Here is a 22778-nt window from a genome sequence, read left to right as displayed (position 1 = left end):
AAGTTCTTGCATACAAGGGCAGAGAGAACCCCACAACCAAGATTGATCCTTCATCGGTTCACAATCAACTGATAGAAGTCATATCAGCACAAACTCAACAACATCCTATAACAAAACCTCGAGAGTTGGCACCCTCGCATCATACGTCACCAAACCGAAGGAAACATGTAAGCCAAAGAAGCCCTTAACCAAGGGACACGTGGCTGAAATGAATTTTTGAGCGAACAATTACTTGGAGAGTTACAACTTTAGGTTTTTAATTTCCACAAATATCTTAGACCTCTGTATCAAAGATGTCATAGTGATGTTAGTTATTATGAGATTAAAAGATATAAAGAGACCTTTAATTTATAGACAAAGAGTATTAAATACTGCATGAAACAATATATCAAGAAGATCATGATCAACAGAAGTTTTCTATGGTATATAGACTTGACAGTTATGAGTTATGACCGAAGAGACAAATCGGACATCCTAATTAAACCGATTTCATCCAAATAAATTTGTTATCAGAAACAAACTACAAAAGTCATGCATGTTCATTTACTTTTTGTGATTGATAGATCCCACATCCCACATCTCATCGACAAACTTTTCACAGACCCACTGAAGCAAGCATCTCTTCTTTTGACTGAAATTATACCAGTTCAGATAAAGGCTTTTGAATGTTTCAGTGGTAATCAATCTTTATTAGCAATAGGTTTGGTTCATTCCTTAACATAAACCAAATGGAAACATGCAGTACTCTAACTCCATTAGTAGGATGCCAAATCAAATTTTAACAGTAACTAACTATTAATCCACAATTTTGTAAAGTCTTAATCCACAAGACCACAAACAAAAGCCAAATTTTAATTAGCATTAGCTTATTATGATCTCTATATCTCATTTACCTTCATAAATATGCTGATAGGTTGGCTAATGCATTAGAAACTCTTCAGATCAAATTTTACAGCAAAGCTGCATTATTTAAGGCATTTATGACCTAGATATGAACTTTCAATTATCAGAGAAGGCAAGCTGCATTATTTAAGGCATTTATGATCTAGATATGAACTTTCAATTATCAGAGAAGGCATTCTGCATTTCAAAAACTAATTTTTGGGGCACCCATGTAGATGCAACCTTCAAGAAATTAGCACTGTATGCGCTAGTAAATGGCAACAGAATCATTAGTTCGCTTTGTGCTCAACGCATTGCTAAATGCCTTTAAAAAAACTGACAGCTGCTTTATTTTATATTGGTGAGACGAGCTCTTTCTCTGGTTTGCAGAGTGTGACTCGCAGCGCGTAGCACTAATTTACTGAGCCGATCTTAAGCTGAGTCTAATTTCAGAACATCCATTTGAGAGGTGAATTCTTGGCTACGCCGGGCGTAAGTTACGCCCCTTACATCCGTTAACGGAGGGGCATAACTGTCATTTCAAGTCCACGGTAGGAAGCTGACATGGCGAGCGTAAAAACCCTTGTACTGCGGCGTGAATGGAAGGGCAGAATGGACAATTCGTGGGGGTCGGTAAGACATGCGACGTGTCCTCGACGACCACCGCTTAGATGAGGGGAGAATATTTATGAGTCTAGTATGGCATCGGAGTGAGATCGGCCAAGTTGAAACTCTGAAGAAGTTGCAGATTGGGGAAGTTGAAGGCCGTTGATCGTAAATCATCGTAGGAGGAAGAATATTTTGGGTTTGAATCGGGCGGGAATCAGGGATTACGGCACGATCTGAATCACCGAGAAGGAATTATTAAACAATCCCCGTGACGAGGACGTCTATAAACCCGTGGTCGGAGCCGCCTATTGAGACAACGGAGAAAGGTATGTAATCCGTATCTATTCATGGAGAGGATTGGCTGATTGCAACGTTTAATTTATGTGGAAGTACCCTTTAGGAACCACACTTTGTAGTTTCTTTATCATGTTAATTGGATACATTTCTCCCAATGTGGTATGTAATCCTTAATACTATCTTCATCATGTTATTGGAAGTCGGAGGGGTTGAATAGAATTACAAATTATGTAGGGTGCGGTGAAACCGAATAGAACCCCTGCTAATCTATTAGGAATCACTGAAGTCCCTTTCCCGGTATTCGAACTTATAAGTATTCGATAAGTGAAAGAGTTGTTGTGAACTTTACACAGGATTGGTTTGACGGTACCGAGTAATTGAGGTAGGCGGCTGGGGAGTACCTGGAAAGGAACTGCAAAATGGAAGACGGAGAGAAGAGAGGTGCGGATGATTGTGGAAGGAGGAAAGCAGTGCATTTTATGATTGACAAGTAAGTAAATAACAGTGTTTGGATGTTGCCATTACCAGATAACCGCATGCTATTAAGGTGATTTTCTTTTGGGTGACAGGGTAACCAAAACTAGTGGCCAGAAGTGGAAAAACAGATTGTATGAGGAAGAAAATAAAGTGAATTGTTATTGTGTTACTGTTTGTAGCTTTCTTTTAGGGGTTAAACCTTTCAGAATCACAGAACATGTTTGGTGTTAACATGCTTATAATGTTGGTTCCTCATTGTTTTATGCAAACATGTATCAGGTCATTGATACCGCTGTTGAAGTGGCAACGGACAAGGCAGTTGATGACTGCAAGACAGTCCCTGCTTTTAACGAAGCATTAGAGAATGAGGTCACCATCCGAACAACATTGCGTGGAAAACACTTCAGAAGGACTATGTCTTCCCTGTCTAAGGAGAAGATACTTGCGACATATGAAATGGGGTTTGGGACACTGCACCAAATCCGCTGTACGAAATTGAACCTCCCATTGTGCCAAATGCTGGTTGAAAATTTTGACGTTGCCAACTCATGCATCAAGATACACGGGAGGAACTTGACAGTGAGTGAGGAAGACTTTAGGCGCATTATGGGAGTCAGAAGTGGAGGGTGTGATGTAGACTTTGAAGGAAGCACCGTTGAGCATGAAATTTTGGCGCTGAAGAGGGAGATAGCAGGGAAGGAGAGCGAGATAACCATAGGTGGACTGAGTAGGTTGCTCATTGAATCTGAATTGGTTGATGACACATATAAGGTCGGCTTTGCAGAGCCGTCTCAAACTTTTCGAAGGCCCTGTGCGAAAGTTTAAGATGCGGCCCTCCTAGCTTCAATCTTATATGAAATTTATACTTGAACAAACTCACAATGTAAAATCAAATAACCAACAATGTATGATCAATATATATCATTAGATGAGCCTACAAAAAAGGCTAAATATTCAATACAAACATAAAGTTTGCAGCAAAAAATAATTACAAAAAGATGCTTTGATCTGAAACCCTCAAAATAACACATTCTAGCAGTGTTGATTGATATTCATTTGAAAATCCATCTCCTTGCCTTCTTACCTGCAAACTGATCAATTAGCTTATCACAATTGATTTTTCCAAGATATTCATTCTCAATCGAAATCAAAGCAAGTCCATTTAGTCTTTCTTGTGACATAGTTGATCGCAAATAAGACTTCAATAACTTTAACTTTAATTCTCCAATTTCTCAATTCTAGAATCCCACAAAATTGCTAGATGGCCAACTGACCTAGACCTTTGTAATCTGGAAACCAAATCAAACCCAGATCAACCCATTAGGAATAACCCATCAAAGAATCATTACGGGATCGAGTAAATAACGCAGCAAACATTGATTAATTTGATTCAATCATAGTATCATACTTGAGTGGCTGGATAGAGAGGTATTGAGGTCGACTGGTCGATGAGAATTGAGGAGAGGAGAGGAGAGACAGAAGTCACAGACTCACAGAACGCAGAAAAAAAGAGGAGATAAGGTTTGGTTGTGTTTGTGTTTGTGTGGCTGGATAGAGAGGTAGGCACCCAATTTCACATCATCTGAAGATTTTAATATTTCTTTATTAAATATATTAAATATAAAACCATTAAACAAATTGGGCCCTCTAAAGAGGGTATCAGGTGATGAGGTGAACGTAGCAAGAGGAGTAGAGGACCATGGGGGCCCTATTTTATATTATTTATAATTTTTAATATATATATAAAACCGAAAAAAAAAAATTTGGGGCCCTCTCAATTGGGGGCCCTGTGCTGTCGCTCATGTTGCACAGCTTGAGAGCCGGCCCTGCGGCTTTGCCTTGTATGCCCTAGCAACTCTGTTATGCCCAGTAACGGGAGCCCACGTGGATGAACAATACCTTATACCATTGAAGGATCCAGGTGCGTTGTCTTCCAAAAACTGGGCAAAGCTTGCATTTGCGAAGTTGGTTGCAGGGGTGTCATCATTTCAGGCGCTGCGTTATGGTCTAGTAGGAGGTTACATTCTGTTCCTTCAGTTGTTCTACCTGGACGTTGTCGGTAAGGGGATTCTACTATTTCCTAGGATTTATAACCCAGTGATGACTTGGGGCAGGAAGGAGGTAAAGAGGGTTCTGGAAGAAGTTGAGAGGGAGGGCGGATTTAGATGCGAGAGTGTGCGTGTAACGAAAAAGAGCTTCTATGACACGACCCATCAAATGTCGGGATCCGTTGATGCTAGTACAGGGATAAGAACTACTGTAGTGGAGGACTTGTCAGAAGTGAGGTCTGATGTAGGAACTGTGAGAGGGGAGGTAGAAAATCTGAAGTCAACGGTTGGTCGTTTGGAACCAGACATGGGCCGGTTGAGGAGTGCAATTTTGACGCTAGAAACATCTCTTCACCAACTGAAGGCTGAGGGTATCGGCCAGATTGTGGCAGAGGTGATTAAGGAAGTTTTTGAGGACCTCCATAAGGAGTACACTGGTAATATTGAAGAGAAGAATGGTTTTGTCACTGGTCAGAAGCAGCACCACACAGAAGCTGGTCTACATCATGGTGAGATGTGGCAAAGTAAATCTGACATTGTAAGTAATTCCTCCATGTCTATATTGGGCAATTCTACACTAGTGGTAAAATGATATCAATTGTCTCTTGCATTCTTGTTGGTTTGCCATCTATGCGCAGGCTGTAATTTGTTTGTTTGTAATGCTGAGTTAAGTATTCATTTAACATCCACAGGGTGTCCTCAATGAGGACGACACAATTGGTAGCCAGAGCACTGACTTCCAAAATATTGGGCAAGGGTTCTTTCCAGTGGTGGCTGAGATTTCGTACAGCGATTCCCACCTTCTGACCTATCTCTTCAGCAAGAAGGTCACCGGTGAAGACACTGTTGGGAGGTAACAATTCTCATAAATTTGATGGCACGAGCACATTTTGCTTTATTAATAGAGCACAACCATCTTGGAAGGTGGAATATTAATATATCACATGCAATAAACAGTTTGCACGGCCATATGCTTAAATAGGAATATATGATCCATCCCACAGCGTGTGCGTAATTTCGTACACTTTAGTAAGCATCCATCCACTGTCTCTAAGCCTGGTCACGCACATGTTGAATTATCTTTGGATTTCTTTCATGACAACAATGAGGTCGCTAGGTGAGAGGGATGGGTTGTCTCTCGCTGGGATCTGAGCTGCTTGTCACCAATGCAGTGCTTGAGTAGTGAGGTAGCTGACTCCATCCCCATTTTCACTTAATTACAATATGATTGAAAACGTTGTTTACGATGTCAGATTTGAGTTAATTATATTCAAATGGGGTTTCTTTCACACAGGTTGTGAACATAACTGCTGCTTACTTGTTTGATCGGGGTTCCAACAACTGGTTCATGCCTACTTCATTTTCTGTATGTTTCACAGACATTGGTCGAACCATTTTTTAAAGAATTCTATAGAGTCCGATATTGTTTGATTTAATCTACATACTGGTCTTGAACTTTTTCAGGAACTTGCGAAGGAGTGTTCATCAGGGATGCATGTTCAAGGGGTTGTGCCTTCTACCATTAAAATGTGCTGATTGAGAAGATTCGTTGGTAGATTCTTGTCTTTCCAGAAGGTCGATTCTATACTTATGAATTACTTGTTTCACAGGTTTAGGTATAATGTACGTACGTCATTGTGAAAAGTTATTTCATGTGCGCAGATATTTTTTCCCATTCATGACGCTGAAATGAAGCATTGGTTTTGGTTGTCCTGAACATACCGAACGGGCAATGCGAAGTATGAGACAGCAACCCCGATATGTCTGCTTACAAACGCCGGGAGGATTATGCCATAGCATGTGTGAGTCATTCCAACCTGTTGTACATTTATGTGGTGAATACCTACTTTGGCGCACATAAATTTGAAAACTGTATTATGAGATTACCTGTGAGCCATGTTTTGAAATTCGGTTCCCCTGTGAACAGATGTCACTGGTTGAAAAGGTTTTTGGCAACGAGATTCGAATGTCACCTGCCATATATGCGAAATTTGGGTCTTTCTCCATCACGTATCCAGAAAGAAGCCCTATCCATCCCACCAGCCAAGACTCGGGAATTTTTGTCATTAGAAACATGCAGTTTTACCGCCAGCGCTGGTACCAAGGGGTGAGTACTGACACATGAACCAGGTTATGTGAACGTGCGAGCATAAGGTTGATATGTGACATAATTTTTGCTGTTTCAGTTCAACTCCGGTGACCAGAGGGTTCGCTTGGCACTTGAGATTGTGAATCACCCGATGAATGATATGGCTGAACTGGTGTGGCAAGCAGCTGCCGAGGAGGTCCCGAACGCTGTTGCAGCCGAAGGAGGGGTATCAGCATCAGTGAATGCATGTGGCGTTGTTGCAGTGGCAGGCATGAAGTTCAAGCCACGCCGGGCTAGGCGCTGATCTCCCAATGAAGATGAACGTGTTTAGCCCATCTGTCATCCTTTTTTTGCGATGGACTATCCGCAGTTTTAAACCTGTTATAAGTAGGGACAGTTACGATGTGCACGAGTTCGTCAATAATCCTACTAAACTGTCGTTTTCATTTTTAGTTGTATTGCATTTGCATGTTGAAGACATAATTTTTATTATTATTCCCCGTTAGCAATTTAACTGTTGTTCGGTTGTGGTTTGCGGGTAAGCAGAAGAAAATACAATCAGGGTGAATACGAAGTTCCTGATTATTTTCATTCCCATGCATTGGCAGTGAGTACAGAAGTAAAGGATTAACTTTTCCTGTGTTGATATATACAGGTGAAACTTGATCACTGGTAACCAAATAATATAATCGGAGAGAAGGAAATGAGGAATTATTACGAAAAGAAGGAAATGAGGAACAATCGATTTTACTGCAGTTGTTGACGATGACATGTTAAACAGCAACAACGAAACTAATAAACTGAGTCCAAAAACATAGTCTGTTACAAGGAATTCATTGCTTCATTCGCCGGCATCAAATTTATCCACTTCATTTGCTCCAGCATCCATAATTTCCACATCTTTTCTTCTACGGCCACGGCTTCTGATGCATGAATATTTTGCGCCTTGTTTGTCTTCCTTCGCAGGCCGCACATGACGTGAACCCTTACCATTATCATGAAGATGGCCGTTCCCAAGCGCCATGGCCGATTGGGACGTTGAATTATGTTGAACCCTGACAAATGTTAAGCCGTTTGTGCCGTCTCGGCTGCTTGGAACCACCCAGGTAACTAGATGATTTCATTATTTCCTTGCAAGCGTGGCACTGACGATTCGGCGAGGTCATCGTCATCGCACCACACCATGTTTGGGGGTGGCTCTTTTTTCCCTGTCGCTGCAGAAGCACAAACTGATTGATCCCTCCTGCTCCCCATAACCCAGCTTCAGTTATATGTGAAATGCCCCAACCTTTGTCCCTGTTTTTATACCAGTCGAATTCATGGATGTTAAAGAAGGTTGGTTGGATTAGGTAGGATGGTTGAACATAGTAATTGTAGCTCAACTGCATGCATGTATTGTTCCTTGATTTAATGCAGTCGACATGGTTGGTGGGCTGGGCTGACACACTGATGTTACTCTATTTCAGATATGGATGACGGTGGGTCACTTATAGGTTTATACTGGGCCGCAGGCATATGGGTCCAAATGGGGCACTCCCTAAGAGCCCAAGACTATCGTTGTGACCTTGTTATTTTTATTTTGAATGACATGATCAGGCTGAATAAAAATTAGACCATAATTGGAACAATTGGATTGAATCATGTATCATGATTCAACAATAAATGGAACCATATTCTGAAATCAAAACTAAAACAAAAAAAAAAAAACACAGACCATAATGACCATATGACATGCACATTCTATGATCGTGTTTATTACGAATTGAAATTGTGGAGTTCCAGAAGCAGTTAAAGACCGAAGGCAGCTGAAGAGTTAGTCAGAATTTGCTGACCACAAAACAACTAGACCAGGTTTATACAGAACGAACTCCCAACATCTACATGACTAATACATACTCCTACATCTCATAACTGAAAGTTGTACATGATTTGGGGATTACGGCGAGTAGTACCGTGACAAGTAGGATGAAACCCTAGGCATTGCAGTCCGGAACGGCATGAGGCGTTTACTCAGGTTCTTCATACTCAGTGAACCCGTTGAAACCCGCACACTGGATCTTGCACTCATCTTCCCAAATGAATGATGGTCTGTGGACCGTCGGCCCCTGCATTGTAGCCAAATGGTTCCAAGAAATGTTAGCCCAGATTCGCATCCTTTAAAAAGATAACCAAACACATAAAGCATCGTAGTCCCTGTAGATTACAGACTCACCGGGAACCCATAGCAGTACTAATAAGGCCTGCCAAAATTGTCCTCAGATTGTGATATGTAGGAACACATCAGGCGGCGGAATATTTCGCAATTAGGTCCATACATCGTGAGTTCTGCATACGCATTCGGTTTTCCAATTCTCCCCCCTGCATTTCGGAGACGCACCACTGTCAGTACAGCCCAGTATTCTTGTATGAACTAATAGGTTTTTGGTCATTAGGACTTGTGAAGAGATGCGATGCGTAGGGATTATATTACACACCGTGGATCCTCCCGCCATTTCATCTACCCACCGATAACCCCTGCAATAAGGGTACCCCTGCAACGCAAACGAACCAAACAAATTAGGCTTGCATAACTGTTGTGAATGTAACAATGTCGATTTTAATGCAAGTTAGCAGTTCAGGGCCATGGTCACATTAGTTCGACAACACTGCCAATAGGGCCGCTCCCTCTTTATTTTGTGCACCCAATGTGCCATGATACTCATGTTTCCGTCACATAAAGGGCATCTCGGACTCTCATCTGGTGGTGCTTGACGAGGGTGTTCACCTACACGAGGTGGGCATTCTGCGGCCATAGGTCCCCTCGCATAAGGCTGAATCTGACCGCACAAGTGACACCATTTCTGAAGAGGGCAGTTGTCGTCGGTCTACGACATTCTTGCAGGCGAGGAAAATAAATGTCCTAATTCAGTACAACACTGCAAACCCGGATCCTGTACAAGGGTGAGAGTAAGTGGCTTAGCATCTCAGACATGTTGGATTAGCTAATATATTCGAAGAATAAAAACGACGGCGCAACTAAATTCAACCCAATCCAATTGGCAGTCTAATGTTCGCATCATATAAGCTCAAATTTGGCAATTGACACAAACAATCAAGCCACATATGAAATGCATTTCATGACCCACCCCCCAAATAACTGCAATCTATAAATGGAAGTCCATATACTGGAGTTACGTAGACCCAGACCGAACGTTTAACCATAAACTGAAAAATTTTGTACATACGTTTCATCATTCACTGAATATGAAAGCGGGCAAGTCGCAATGAAAACTGAACATGATTACATACCCATATAGTACTCCTGAATGACGTAAATGAAAGCTTGACTTCATTACATACCCATATACTCCTGAATGACGTAAATGAAAGCTTGACTTCATTACATACCCGTATGTCAGTGAGCAGGCCACCGTCGACGGCGATAGCAAGGGGGACGAGGTGTGTCGGCGAGCAACGGTTTTGCCCCTGTGCTGATTGGACTGATGAGGTATTAAGTGGTTTTTATACTAGGGTTTAGACATATAACCGGGCCACATTACGTTGAAGGCAAGTTCACACGGCCCATCCCCTACGTCGTTGGGCCTCATTACCAATTAAATGTGTGAAGTATCTGAATTTTTTGTTTATATATATATATATATATATATATATATATATATATATATATATATATATATATATATATTTAGTTTAAATATAACAAAATCTCCTACGCAAATGATGTCACACATACGACTTCACATTACAATTTCCCTGAAGTAATAGGTGAAGTAATGTCAGAGTATGAATTAGTTTGAAAATACTGTTATGTAACTGCTGCTGTAAATGATTCCATCCCTCGTATTTCACAATTGATGGAGAACACCACGTCATAAGTCATTTCTCAAACCTCTATAGATGACCTCTGTAGGCACTCATACACCTTGATGAGGATTGCTGGTATGGAGATTTAAAAAACGTGACGCAAATTGTAATTAATATGGACATATAGACCAGCACCACCTATATAATAGGTACATATAGGTGATCAATTTGAACAAAAAGTTACAAACAATGAAACCGAGCTATCAAATTGATTTGTTTTTAAAACTTTATATATCATTTTGATCACTTTCGGAAGTTGGGTATCATTTTGATTTGTTTTTTAATATTTAGGTATAATTTTGACAACTATTATAAATGTAGGTATCATTTATATCACTTTTAAAAGTTGCGCGCGTATCATTTTGTCCCGTAGACAATTTTTTTTACCTTAGTGGTGGGTTTTACTGTATCTGAAAATTCCATTTGACGACCAACATGTGAAAGTATAGATGCATACCAATGTAGATGTGTGTTACAGCAGCTGCAGTAGGGACCCAAATTTGAGCTGAATAGTTAACTTATGTCCAAAATCATATGAAATTAGGTACAATGGATCTGAAGAAATGCGGGCCTTAGTTTAGGCTAAGACGACAAACTCTCCTCGAATTGGAGTGAAGCGGGTCGGTGAAGAGATTACCGAAACTTAATTCGAACCAAATTACTGGGACCTCCAAGTTGGACAGTTGTTATAATGAAATTGGGGTACAACTAAATTTGGTTCAACCGTATAAATGAAATCATGCTTTACTGGTTTTTTATTTTTTTTGTTATTTTATTTTTTATATGAAAATCATGCAAACTTGCCGACTTCATCGTTTCTTTGATAATTATAAATTTGTCTTTTCCTTTCGTATAATATTCCATAAAGTTCAGTAAAATTTCAACGAAATGAAATTTTTTTGTTTTCAAAATTCTGACGGTAAACAAAAAAAAAATAGAATACATTTATTTTCAACGTAGTTTCATTGTTCAGCAATTTTTGTTATATTTCCAACGGAAAATCACTTTTGATACAAAATTGACATAGTCTTATTCATACTATGTATATGGAGCAAAATAACAACTGAATGTAAATTTGGTAAAACATATATCACTAGAATATGGGTCATAGAAATGAGTCATGCAAACTGTAGCACAAAATTATTATAAGTCTGTCTACACACTATTAAGATTGACTCATATCACTATTCTAGCCAAACTAGAGTAAAATGTAAGTTCAATATTGAAGTATTGACTAATAATGCTATTGCAATAAACAGTGTTGATCGATATTTAAAGTACGTTTTTTATTTTATTATTAAACAAAAATGCGTAACCTCTTATATAATCATGTGTACCACATGAATGATGAAATAGAGTCTATGAAGACCTTCATTCATACGATAAAAACAATCCAACGGGAATTCTACCAAGTTATACTAGCTACCATTACCAGAAGCTACCTTCCCTAAGTCACATTCATACATGTAATAGCAATGGGAGTCCATGCAGGTATAATGGAGTTAGGAACCACCCAACTATTAATAATCTGCCCTTGCCAAACCATAGTGTGACGACCCACAAGCAAAAACCAGTGATACTAACAAGCAATATAAAATGCATTTAAAACGGATACGCGAAATAGTAGCCGCAATCAACAGGATTTATAACCAAACTTGTAATGAAACCCACGAGATTTATAACCAAACTTATAATGAAACCCACGAGAGTACTGTCGATAATATATATATATGTATATATATATATATATATATATATATATATATATATATATATATATATATATATATAAACATAACGAAAAAAACGAAAATAAAAATAAAATAAAAATAACAATAAGAACATCCATGTCAATAGTATCATAAACCCATAGGGACAAAGGATCGATCATACTTCGCGGTTACCATCTGAATCACCAGCAGCAGGAGGGGTATCATCCATAGCATCACCGGTTGGCACATCTTCATCAGCAGCATCATGAAACTCAATAGTACTGCCTTTCGTTTCACCATCAGCTTTCACCTTATCATCATCATCCAACCCTGGATCGTCGTCATCGTCAACAAAGAATTCTTGCAGGCGAAAGTAATCAGTTTCGTGATTACTATCAAGAAAGGTGCCATATTGATCGAACAAAGCATACTCCATATGTGAAGTTGGGGAGAGAGGATTGTCAAAATATCCACCAAGGCAACAGCCTCCTGCAGTTATCGATACAAACAAGGGACTCTAAGGGTGGACTGAGTAGTTTCAGAGACAAAGATATGGTTAAGACATGATATTACCAGTTCTTCTTCGACGTTACGGTTACGAAATGGATTTGTCGGATCGTCTGCATGAACAGTAAAAGGAGGATTAGCATGGACTTCCACCGCACCAGTCGGTGAGTTCGGAGGAGCCGGAGGGACCTCGGGTGGCTCATACTGCATGGGAATTCCACAGTTGCCTACTGGAAGGGGATTCCTCATGTTCATGGTGTATAACAGGCAGAGAGTGGATTTACGGATGCAAGCAGCAGTGAAAGTCGAAACCCTAGAAAGAGGAATGTGGGATGGCGTCTGTAGGGTGGAGATAGAGGAAGTGGGTGGACTCAGGGGCTTGCAATGGGAATTAAGGGTTTAGGAAGAACATTATTGGAACTAGGGGCGACATAATTAATAACAACGGTGGGTATTGTATTTGAGTTTAATACTGACCAGGCCGGTTGACATCTCCAACCACAAGGGCATTCAATTTGTACCATTATTGCCATTTGTGCCAAATCTCACTAGCCTCAATGGGGAGGGATAAGATCCATGACATAGGGTAGCATGCACATCGAAGACGGCGGGTTTAGGTTGGAATGACCGCTGCATTAATGGACAATCTCGTGGCTGGGAACGATCAAAGGAGCCTATAATGATTGTCGATGGGGAATGGGGGATTGCGTGCTTCCCCATATTATGTTGGGTTTATGAGTTGAAATTGAAAGTGGAAACCGTTTGGACCTTTGTAGATCCAAGCACGACCAACTCCAAATAATGAATCAGCAATTTTCACTATTAGGAATTGAGCCAATAGCCACACCCCTCCTATTAGCCACATTTTTGTTGGGGTATCCTTTGATAGAGTATATGCCAGTCGGTTTTATTTTCAGTTTCATCAAGTGAGATGGAAAAGTTTGAGTATGATAATGTATGACCTTTTTAGATACCAATATTAGTATGTATATTAAGAAAAATTTGAGTGAGTAACATATATATATATATATATGACATGCTTAATCTTATGTTTTTTTTTAACACTGTTCCTACAAACTTATCGATCGTTGAAAATCATATTAACACTAACATTTTTATTTTCATTTTTTTTTTCCATCCAAACCCACATTTATTTGATAAGGTGTTCTTGTTAAAGAAAAACTAATAAATGTATTGGATTACGAAAAATGCTTATTTAATGATAATCTAATATATATCCACGTTTAACAAAATGTTTGTTTAATGTTTATCTAATATATATCCAGTTATGCATGTATAATCCCTCTAGGTTACTTAACTTTAGATATATTTAGTCGGTTTTTTTTTTCCCTCTATCTTTTGCATTAGAGTAAGACGAATACAACTATTTAGTCGGTTTTTTTTTTTCCCTCTGTAGCTGCAATCTCCTATATAATTAAGTAAGACGAATACAACTAATTCGAATTATAATGCGTTTGAAGACAACTCCGGTAATTGGAAAAATATATTTATTTATGGGTGATATATATATATATATATATATATATATATATATATAACACATTAAATTAAAATATAAAGTAAAATAAATTCATGATTAATGGCATTTCGAAAAAGAAAGAGTAAAATGAATGAATAAATGATGGGGTGTTCTAGTTGGACCTCCAAATTTGCTATTTGGACCTCCCATGCTTAGTATACCTCTAATTTACTTTTTAGCATACTTGAAAAGCTAAGTAGACATCCTTATTTCTATCAAAACGCCACTGAACATGAAATACATTAATTTGTTATTGTATTTTGTATCTCTATCTTCAAGCATGAGAATAAGAATGAATCAAAAGTACATGATATATTGCTCTCTTATTAAATGGTCTGTCCTCCACCAAAATTAATCAGAGAGTTGGTTCTCGATGTTGATTTTTCGATTTTTATCTCTTTGTCCTTATTTGTTTTTTCATATAACTAGACAAAGTCTATTAATAGTTGAAAAATGTTGGAGGTCTAAATATCAAATTTTGAGGTCTAACTAGAAACACCGTGGGTCCCAAAAAAAAAAATAATAATAAAACCTTTTTTACTGATAATGCACCCATTGATAACTTAACTGCATTTAAAACGGTAAGTGGAACCTCCGTTCGTGACAATAGTTCGGGGTCAATTACCTAATATTTACATTAACGACTAAAATATCGATTATCGAGAAAATATCGACAGTCTAGCATGTCGACATTTACATTGATATATAGAGAAAGTTCCGGTCTAAGTAAGTTTTTGGAAAAACCTTAATGGAAGTTCAGAAAGTAGCATGGAAATAATTAATGAATTTTTATGCAAAGTTTACATACTAAGTTACATATAGTATTTCAAAGATACATCGAGACTCTAAAAAGAATGGAATCATAGTTCAAACTTTCGACAACATACCATGTAATTTTTCAGCCCTTCATGTACACTTAGGTATACTGTAAGTGAATTACTTATCGATCGTTGAACTTGCGTCACAACTTTCATGTATCTACCTCATTTAGTGTGTAACATATAGTACTCAATTATTCCCACCCTGCCAACACCACTGGTGCCATTGATATAGAATTAGTTGCGCAATATAAACACATTTTTGGTCCAACAGAGGACTGCTCACCTACGAGACAGTTTTTAAGGGACTGTGAGGAACAACTTAATATGATGGCTGAAAACAAACGCACAGTTTTATGTTGTTATAGTTTTTGTGTTTATATTTAATACATATAATTAAGATGCATTTGTGACTCATAGTTCCTTAAAACTGTCCTTTAGGTGAGCAAATACATAACCGTTTTTTTTTATTATTACTTCAGCATCGGATGAACTAAGCATACGTCTAATTAAACCACCAAATTGGCCGCATCCATAATCATTGACATCTTACGTGATATACATTCGAAATTATACGTACATGAAATCCTTTGATCCTAATTTGAAAATGGGGGGAAAAAAAATTAACCGCGATCCTAATTCGCCTATTTTCATCCTAATTGATCAAATTATATTACAGTCATTTTTATGTGATGCGAACTTACGATTAAACTGCGGGGATATATCTACTTTTCGTATAATGTAATCGTTGAACTATGTGGTATATGGCGGTCACCTTTTTTTTTTTTTTTTCCTCTTCAACCCACTTCTTTTCTAAGGGACTGTAGATGGAGTTGAACTGGATACGCGAAAACACCAAAGTACCCCTCATGCTACCCCATATGGGAGGTTAGCTCTGTTTGAAGGGACACTGCAGTCATTTCAAGTAAATATACTGAAATTAAATTATTATTTTTTTGGTTTTTTTATTTTTTTTTGGGAAAAACCGCTGGGAATAGATGGTGAGGTTTTATGTTGACGCTTCCCTAGACAGTATCGCGATCAAATCTCTTAGGCACTCGTAAAGGTTTCTCTCTGGATAGCCGTCGTAGATCAACCTCACAGTGAAACGAAGCTGCCCGTGGTCTTCATACAACTTCAACCGGAATGGAGCATCACCTCGACGTCAACTACCCATACTTCTCAGTGATGGTTCTGTTGCCGACTCAGAACGTGGAGAAGGCGATGAGTTGTTCGACATTTTTGAATTCGGTTTTCTGTTTAAGATCTATACGGATTTGTATTCTTGTCCTTGTAGAAAATTCCTCCAGCGTTTATGGAGAGGCACATGAAGGACTTTAACGGGATGCGGATCGAGCTGACTTTGACCGGACTACGTGGGGTTCCGTACCGCATCGGCCTGACAGCATAAGGGGATCACCGATGGATGCACGGAAGTTGGGAGTGCTTTATCGAGAAGATTCGTAACCACAAAGGGATGATGCTGTTGGTTTTCCGATACCGCGGTCATGGCCGGTTCACAATACGCCGGTTCCGATCAGATGGGACTCTGATGTACAGAAACCCAAACCCCCCCCCCCCAGGGTACCTAATAGATCAGACCGCCGATCTTGAAGTGCCCTTCCACTCCTTCGTCTCCGACGTCTGGGCCGAGGATGTCACTGTGGTAAGTGTATATACATAAATGGGTGACGTCAATCTAATTTCTGTAATGGTTTTCGATGATTATACCCGAGTAGTTTAGCATGTAGTATGAATTAAATCAACCATTATGTGTTGTGCTCAATCGCAGCCCGCCATCCCAAGGGGTCGCCTATACGCGGCCATCCGCAATGATGGCGGTCCAGGACTGTGTCTCTTAAGGTGGGAGTCAAGGGAGGGGTTGATATTCTGGCATGTTCAGCTGACTAGAGGCGTAGGTTGCATGACTTTTGGTGAAGGGTGGAACAGATTTGCAGCCCACAATCGGCTGCTTGATGGAAAGCGGTTTTGTGTCTTCACTTACAGGGGTGGCCTTGAGTTCTCCGTCCTTGTTTTCCACAAACGGAGGGGTACGTTGATGATGAATGTCAGCCAATTCGCTGCTGTTCCCCCACCACAACAAGTTCCAGAGTTGCAGCAGATCGATGAACATGCCGTGGTTCAGTCGGGGATGCAGGAGGTAAATGCTGATGAGGCTGAGCAGGATATGGACATTGGCGGTGTAGAGGGGGCCGGTTTGGGGGCTTCTACTAATGGGCCTGTGTACGAGGACGTAGTCGATGACTACCAACGCCTCCGTCATTGTGATGTCAGGATTCAGCAAGGTCATGGAGTAAGTTCAGTCTCGGTCTCAATAAAGTACTTGTCCTTTCGATTTTAAGTTCCGGACCTTAACCATTGATCTGAAACACTGAATTTCGGTGCAGGCGTTTCTCACAAAAGATGCTCGTTATCTGTTTCCTAGAAAGGGTAAAGCATGTGTTAAGCTGCAAAGGTCAGACGGAGCCGTGTGGGATGTGGGGGTCGCGCCTACGAACGACACTCACTACCTCACAAGGGGCTACAGTAAATTCAAGGAGTTCAATGGACTACGCAGGGGTCAGCTGCTCCAACTCTATATCGTCTCAAAACGGATGTTCGTATTCGACATATGAGGTAATGGTAAGCATGATGATTTGGACCGGAATTTGTAATGTTGCTGTGTAATTTGTTGGACTTCAGTTATGACTTATGAACTCATAATCTATTTTCTTCTGATCTGTAGTGGAATGTAGGGCATCGAACTTATATCATGGTTGTGTGGTTGGGTTTGGGTAAGATGATCCCAGTGTTGATATTTGTTATTTTGTGACATGTATGTATGGATCCTAATGGACATTGGTTGTTGGATCGTATGTGATATGTAATGTGTGTGGGGGTTCATGTATTTTTTGTGCGATGGTCTGCTTTGATGCACAAGCCCATCATCGTTTGGTTTAACAGTAAAGCATCATTAGTCGATTACGTAAATAGTACAATCTTACATATGTAGCCATGTAGGCAGGACAAGTTAGACTGATCATGCTTAGAGAGGATTACGTAGGGCGTAAGACAATCTTACATATAGTATATTACTTACAATGCGTTAATATAAGTACGTTGATTCATTTTTGGAAGAAATTTTGGAATGCTAATAGTTTTTTCAGTTATTGATGTATATTTCATGCTGTATAATTGGAGTGCAATGTGTTGTCAAACTTATCTCCATGATATGCAATTACATTTCCGTTGTGTAGGCTACTTTATGAATCAGTACGTTTTCCCGATGGTTCACGGTTCGGATACTTTTTAGGGTTTATGGTTTTCGCTATAATGATATGGGGCTTATTCATGGGCATTAGGGTGTCATCATTGTGGGGTCCAAGTTTGCAGTTGAAGTTCTTCATGAAGGGTTTAGGGTTTAATACGATGAACGGATAGAGTTCTTCATATCAACAGTTTTGTTGTTAAACTTAAGATCTGGGTTATGCTCATTTAAATTTTTATTGTTACGTAAAGCGGGCGAAATTCTAGAGGTTTCATGAATCAGTACGTTATGAACGTACTGATATACAGGGTTTCGTGTTTGGGTTTAGGGTTCATGGCTGATTTCATCATCACCTTAATTAAGGTGGCTCAGGGTTTACGGGTTATATCGGGTTTAGGGTTTGGGCATTACGGTGTGGAGTTTAGGGCTTAGGGTAAAGTGTTTAGGGTTGATGGTATTCTACGGTTTAGGGTTATGGTATAGGGCATTTACGGGTTTAGATATGTACACGTGGGTGGGGTTGGTGTGTTGGGTTTAGGAGAGAGGTGATGGGTTTAAAAGCGAAGTTGGTAATCGGGCCGAGGACCGTCACGTGTGACAGTGAATGAATTATGTTTACACGCCAGTGACGTAATTAGCTAAGCTACTGGAGATGACGTTGCCATGCTAGTGTCGTCACAACCACAGAACTGAATAAATGTAATGATGACTCCGTGCTGTGGGGTGGCTAAGCAGAAAATGAGCCGTCACATGGGGTTTGTGCAGTACTGGATTATATTAATAACTAACTTGCCAATATTAAGACCAAAACGTCGTCGTATGCTTGGGGTAAATGGAAACCAGCGGATCAACGGTGTGATCTGCGTAAAGAGGACCCACAATCCCATGTTTTACTCAAATTGGAGATGCAGAAGTAGGGTTTCTGCATCGGTGATCAATTGGCGGGAAACAGGAACTACATATTTTGGGGAATGCGCCCAGTATCAAAACAGGACTGTTCGATATCACTGTAGGGGATACGTGGACGAAGGTTCAATGCTCAATTGGCAACGTTCCTTCTGGAAATGGACTTATTCCTCATTCGCTAGGCGTTAGTCACTTCAAACTGTGTTCCCACACCAGCTTTGTAATCACAGATAGTTCAGCACGTTTGAGTAGGACATCCAACTGTTGGTGTAGAAAGGGTCTTTTGTCTTCGACTCGACGGTTCAAAGCCATATCACAGACTGCAGAAAGAGCTAGATCCCAAATCCGAAGGTGTCTCGGGCTAAGCAGTTCTTCATCCAAGGTAAGGATATTCAGCTCTCCTCCCCACCAGAAGTGGGCATTTGCTTTTTGCATCTGTTTAACGTTTTATATGTCTGCAGTGCGGTTATCATCCAATGACCTCAGTCGTTGACTACACGTCTGAGGGTCGAGAACATAAACTAAAGAAGGAAGGCTGCTTGTATGTCATATATGTGACCCAGATTGGGAACTTGTCACTGTATTTTATATTAAATGTCGGTCCACGACCGTGGTAGTTCTTTAATAGGGTTGTTGCATGGGATCATATGGAGTAGCAATAAATCACACATGTTGTGTGTGGATGGCTGCACTCCTTTTTCTGTTTAATTTGGAGTGGGGTTGTATGGGGTCTGCGGAGTCATTTACTGGGGTTGTCCAAAACTGGTAGTTGTCCGTTGGGATATAGTTATTTCGGTTTTTATCATTTCATGTGTCTGTTTGGGGGGGTTGGGGGTTGGGGGGGGAGCGGGGGTGAAGAGAATCGAGAACCAGACTGTCAGTGGGGGACCAAAACTAGGAGGTTTGTAGTGTACTAGGAATCCACGACGGACCTCATTTGGTTTATTCGCAAATATACCTGCATCACACTTTTACTGAAGCTCCAGTGTCAGTAGTTTAATATACGGGCTTTAATGTCAAGGGTTTTGCTGCTGTGGTTTGTGCAGCTAGCTGCCTAGCTTGTTTGTGTTGCTTGGGTGTGAAGAGAGACTTCCTATGGGTGTAGGGAAGATGTGTTTTCCTTTCCAGATGGTCAAAAAAAGGATATTTGGGAAGTACAGTGTTATTAGCAGTTGTGCTTATAACACTGGGGTCCTCAAACGGGTTAGCACTTGGGCCTCATATATCAGTGTAGTCGAGTTGGGTCATCATATCAGTTATTTTGTATGATTAATTAGGGTGGGAATGTAAATGGAATGGGCCAGTCAAATCGGCCCGTGGATCGCTTCGTGTTTGCTGTTGTGCAAATTGATCAACCCATTAATGTCCTCATATTTCATGGGTACAGATGACGGTGATGCGCGGTCCACTCTTCGGAGGAGGTGGAAACAGCGAAGTATTGAAGAGATCGAGTCAACTGGTACCCGGAGATTTGGTGACCAAGTCCAGCATCCAGGAGTTCGTATTGAGCACCCGGGGTCTGTCCCCTGAAAAGGTGACTGCGATATCTGAACTGGGGCTTGCGAGTCTGCTGGATATTGGGTGCACTACCCAGGTCGGGCATGTGTGGAGGTTGATGGTGCACAACATTGACCTATCAAACCACACCGTGTCCATTCACGGTCACAACTTTCCCGTCAATGCCTTGGAGTTCAGCCGTATAATGGGAGTGCTTGACGAGGGTGCAGAGATCGAGCTGGGGGCTATCACAGACGCGAGAGAATACGGTGTGTTTATGCAGGCCTTGTGCGACGGAGAAGGTCGGATACAGGTCTATCTGTTGAAGGAGATTGTCATTAACCGGGCTGATGTAGACGACACGTTCCGTATTGCATTTACAATGCTTGCAATAGCTCTCGTGCTCTGCCCAGGCACGGGAGAGGACGTTGATCCGTCCTTCGTACTCCCGCTTCTGGACACGGGGAAGATTAGGAACAAAATTTGGGCTTCATTCTGTGTGAAAACATTACTGGAAGCTATGACTGCTCAGCGGGAATCTGGTGACGGTGTAATTGGTGGGTGCGTTCTGTTTCTGCAGACCCTTTATTTTGATAAGGTTGGGGATTCCATGTTTCACGTGGATAGGTCTGTCCTGCCAGTCACAGGGTGGGGTGACTTTGAGGTGAGGGAGCTCATTAGCAGGATCAGGTGCCTTGGAGGCTTCAAGAGCCCAATTGTTTTGATGGAAAGGAGTAAGCGTTCGAAGATGGCAACAAAGTGCGATGTGGATGACGGTGAGTTTGGGCTTGGACTGAGGAAGGGGGTTCATGAGGACATTTTTGACATCAAGCTGGACATGATGGGTGTTAAGGGTGACATCAGCAGGCTTACTGGGATTGTCGGAAGGCTGCAGCCGGACATGGCCGAGCTGACAGGGAAAGTGGACATCATAGCACGGGAGTTACGTAGCTGGAAGAAAGAAGCTGCACAGATGGTGAGGCATGAGACGCGCCAAGTACTATCCGAAAGATGGGACACTTGCAACCTTTGATCTGTCCCGGTGTGGACGCCGCCGCGGAACGCCGTTAGGAAAAATGGGAAGTCCGTGCGGGATGCTGCAATACAGGTGGAGGAGAACATGGGAACGCGAACAATGAATGCCAAGCAGGTAATGTGATACGTATACGCAGGGTCAGTAGTATACGAAATGCATATCCATATAAACCTGCAATTATGTGATGAGTTTGTGTCAATAGTTCACAATAATGAATGTGCAAACTTATGTTTTGGTGTTCTCCGGTGCCCCATTTTGAAGGTCTCACAATCTGATGACGGCGAGGCTATGCGGGCTGTGTCAGCCACCTCAAGCAGCCCGGGTGAACCCCCATCAATGCCAATCAGAAGGTCTAAGGCAGTAGGTGCCGGGGCATCCAGGTCCGTCGCATCTCCATATGCACGTGCCCTTTTCACATACGCAGTTCCACAAAACAAGAGATTGGAGTCCGGCTACTATGCTGAATATGCGGCGGGTCCTTACCTTCTACAGAAGGTCGTCTGCGATGAGGACCTCCTACTCATCAACTACATATTCATCGGGGGTAGGAAATGCACAGTTGAGGAAGGAAGGTTAGCACACAACCAAATAAATGAAACTGATTTCGGATAGTTATTCAGACCACTAGCTAAATTATTTACAAACTATATCTTCACTTATGCTGATGAAGGTAGAACATCCTCCTCCTGTGATGAGGCCACATTTCCAAGTAATAGGTACCTTCAAATTGGATTGTAGTAATGGTTATTTATAATTCCTTGGTTCCTGCAGAACAATTGTTGCAGCATGCGGGAATAACAGGGCTCTACTGTACCGCGATGAAATCTCCTGCTTGGGACCTGACAAAGATGTGACCAGCTTTGTGAGTCTTCCGCCCATAACAACGCTAATATTCGTTGGCCTATCGTGTTCTCTATACTGTCATTGAATCTATATGATTAGTATGTAATGAAAGTGGCCATAGGTAGCCGAACTTATTCCAACCATTTACAAATGTGGCAGGTCATAAATTTCATTGCTGATGGATTGAACACTCGAGAGTCTACGGACTGGTTTTTGCCTACTTACTTCTCGGTCAGTTGCAAATGTGATTGTGTCATTCTGTTATGTATTTGGCAGTGTTGTCGCTATGTTTGCTGTATATGTAACACCTTTGATCGGTTCTCATCATTAGGAGAAGGCAAACACGTATGACGCAAGGGAGTCGTCATTTCGGGATTGGGTTGAG

At 40.9% G+C, this 22778-nt stretch overlaps 2 protein-coding genes across 2 annotated transcripts; both read left to right on the top strand.

Annotated features, from left to right (window-relative positions):
* The first annotated feature begins 1564 nt into the window (after positions 1–1564).
* On the top strand, positions 1565–3746 carry LOC133710284 (uncharacterized). The gene is made up of 4 exons (XM_062136320.1): positions 1565–1817; positions 2142–2278; positions 2358–2415; positions 2545–3746. Exons 2-4 carry the CDS (start codon positions 2208–2210, stop codon positions 3088–3090), a joined length of 675 nt encoding a protein of 224 aa, XP_061992304.1. The 5' UTR covers positions 1565–1817; positions 2142–2207; the 3' UTR covers positions 3091–3746.
* A 2507-nt stretch (positions 3747–6253) lies between these two features.
* On the top strand, positions 6254–6748 carry LOC133709221 (uncharacterized). The gene is made up of 2 exons (XM_062134883.1): positions 6254–6420; positions 6500–6748. Exons 1-2 carry the CDS (start codon positions 6280–6282, stop codon positions 6704–6706), a joined length of 348 nt encoding a protein of 115 aa, XP_061990867.1. The 5' UTR covers positions 6254–6279; the 3' UTR covers positions 6707–6748.
* Positions 6749–22778: the final 16030 nt, after the last annotated feature.

This window comes from Rosa rugosa, chromosome 5, assembly GCF_958449725.1.
Source record: "Rosa rugosa chromosome 5, drRosRugo1.1, whole genome shotgun sequence".
NCBI classification, from domain to species: domain Eukaryota; kingdom Viridiplantae; phylum Streptophyta; class Magnoliopsida; order Rosales; family Rosaceae; genus Rosa; species Rosa rugosa.
The sequence above is the reverse complement of the archived record's forward strand: the minus strand, read 5'-3'. Positions and strand labels throughout refer to the sequence as shown.

Bases quoted from the DNA above. Each gene is read 5' to 3' on its own strand.
- LOC133709221 (XM_062134883.1), top strand. From the start codon at position 6,280: ATGTCACCTGCCATATATGCGAAATTTGGGTCTTTCTCCATCACGTAT. The intron at 6,421-6,499 runs GTGAGTACTGAC...TTGCTGTTTCAG, and splicing joins GCCAGCGCTGGTACCAAGGG to TTCAACTCCGGTGACCAGAG.
- LOC133710284 (XM_062136320.1), top strand. From the start codon at position 2,208: ATGGAAGACGGAGAGAAGAGAGGTGCGGATGATTGTGGAAGGAGGAAA. The intron at 2,279-2,357 runs GTAAGTAAATAA...TTTGGGTGACAG, and splicing joins GTGCATTTTATGATTGACAA to GGTAACCAAAACTAGTGGCC. The intron at 2,416-2,544 runs GTGAATTGTTAT...AACATGTATCAG, and splicing joins TGTATGAGGAAGAAAATAAA to GTCATTGATACCGCTGTTGA.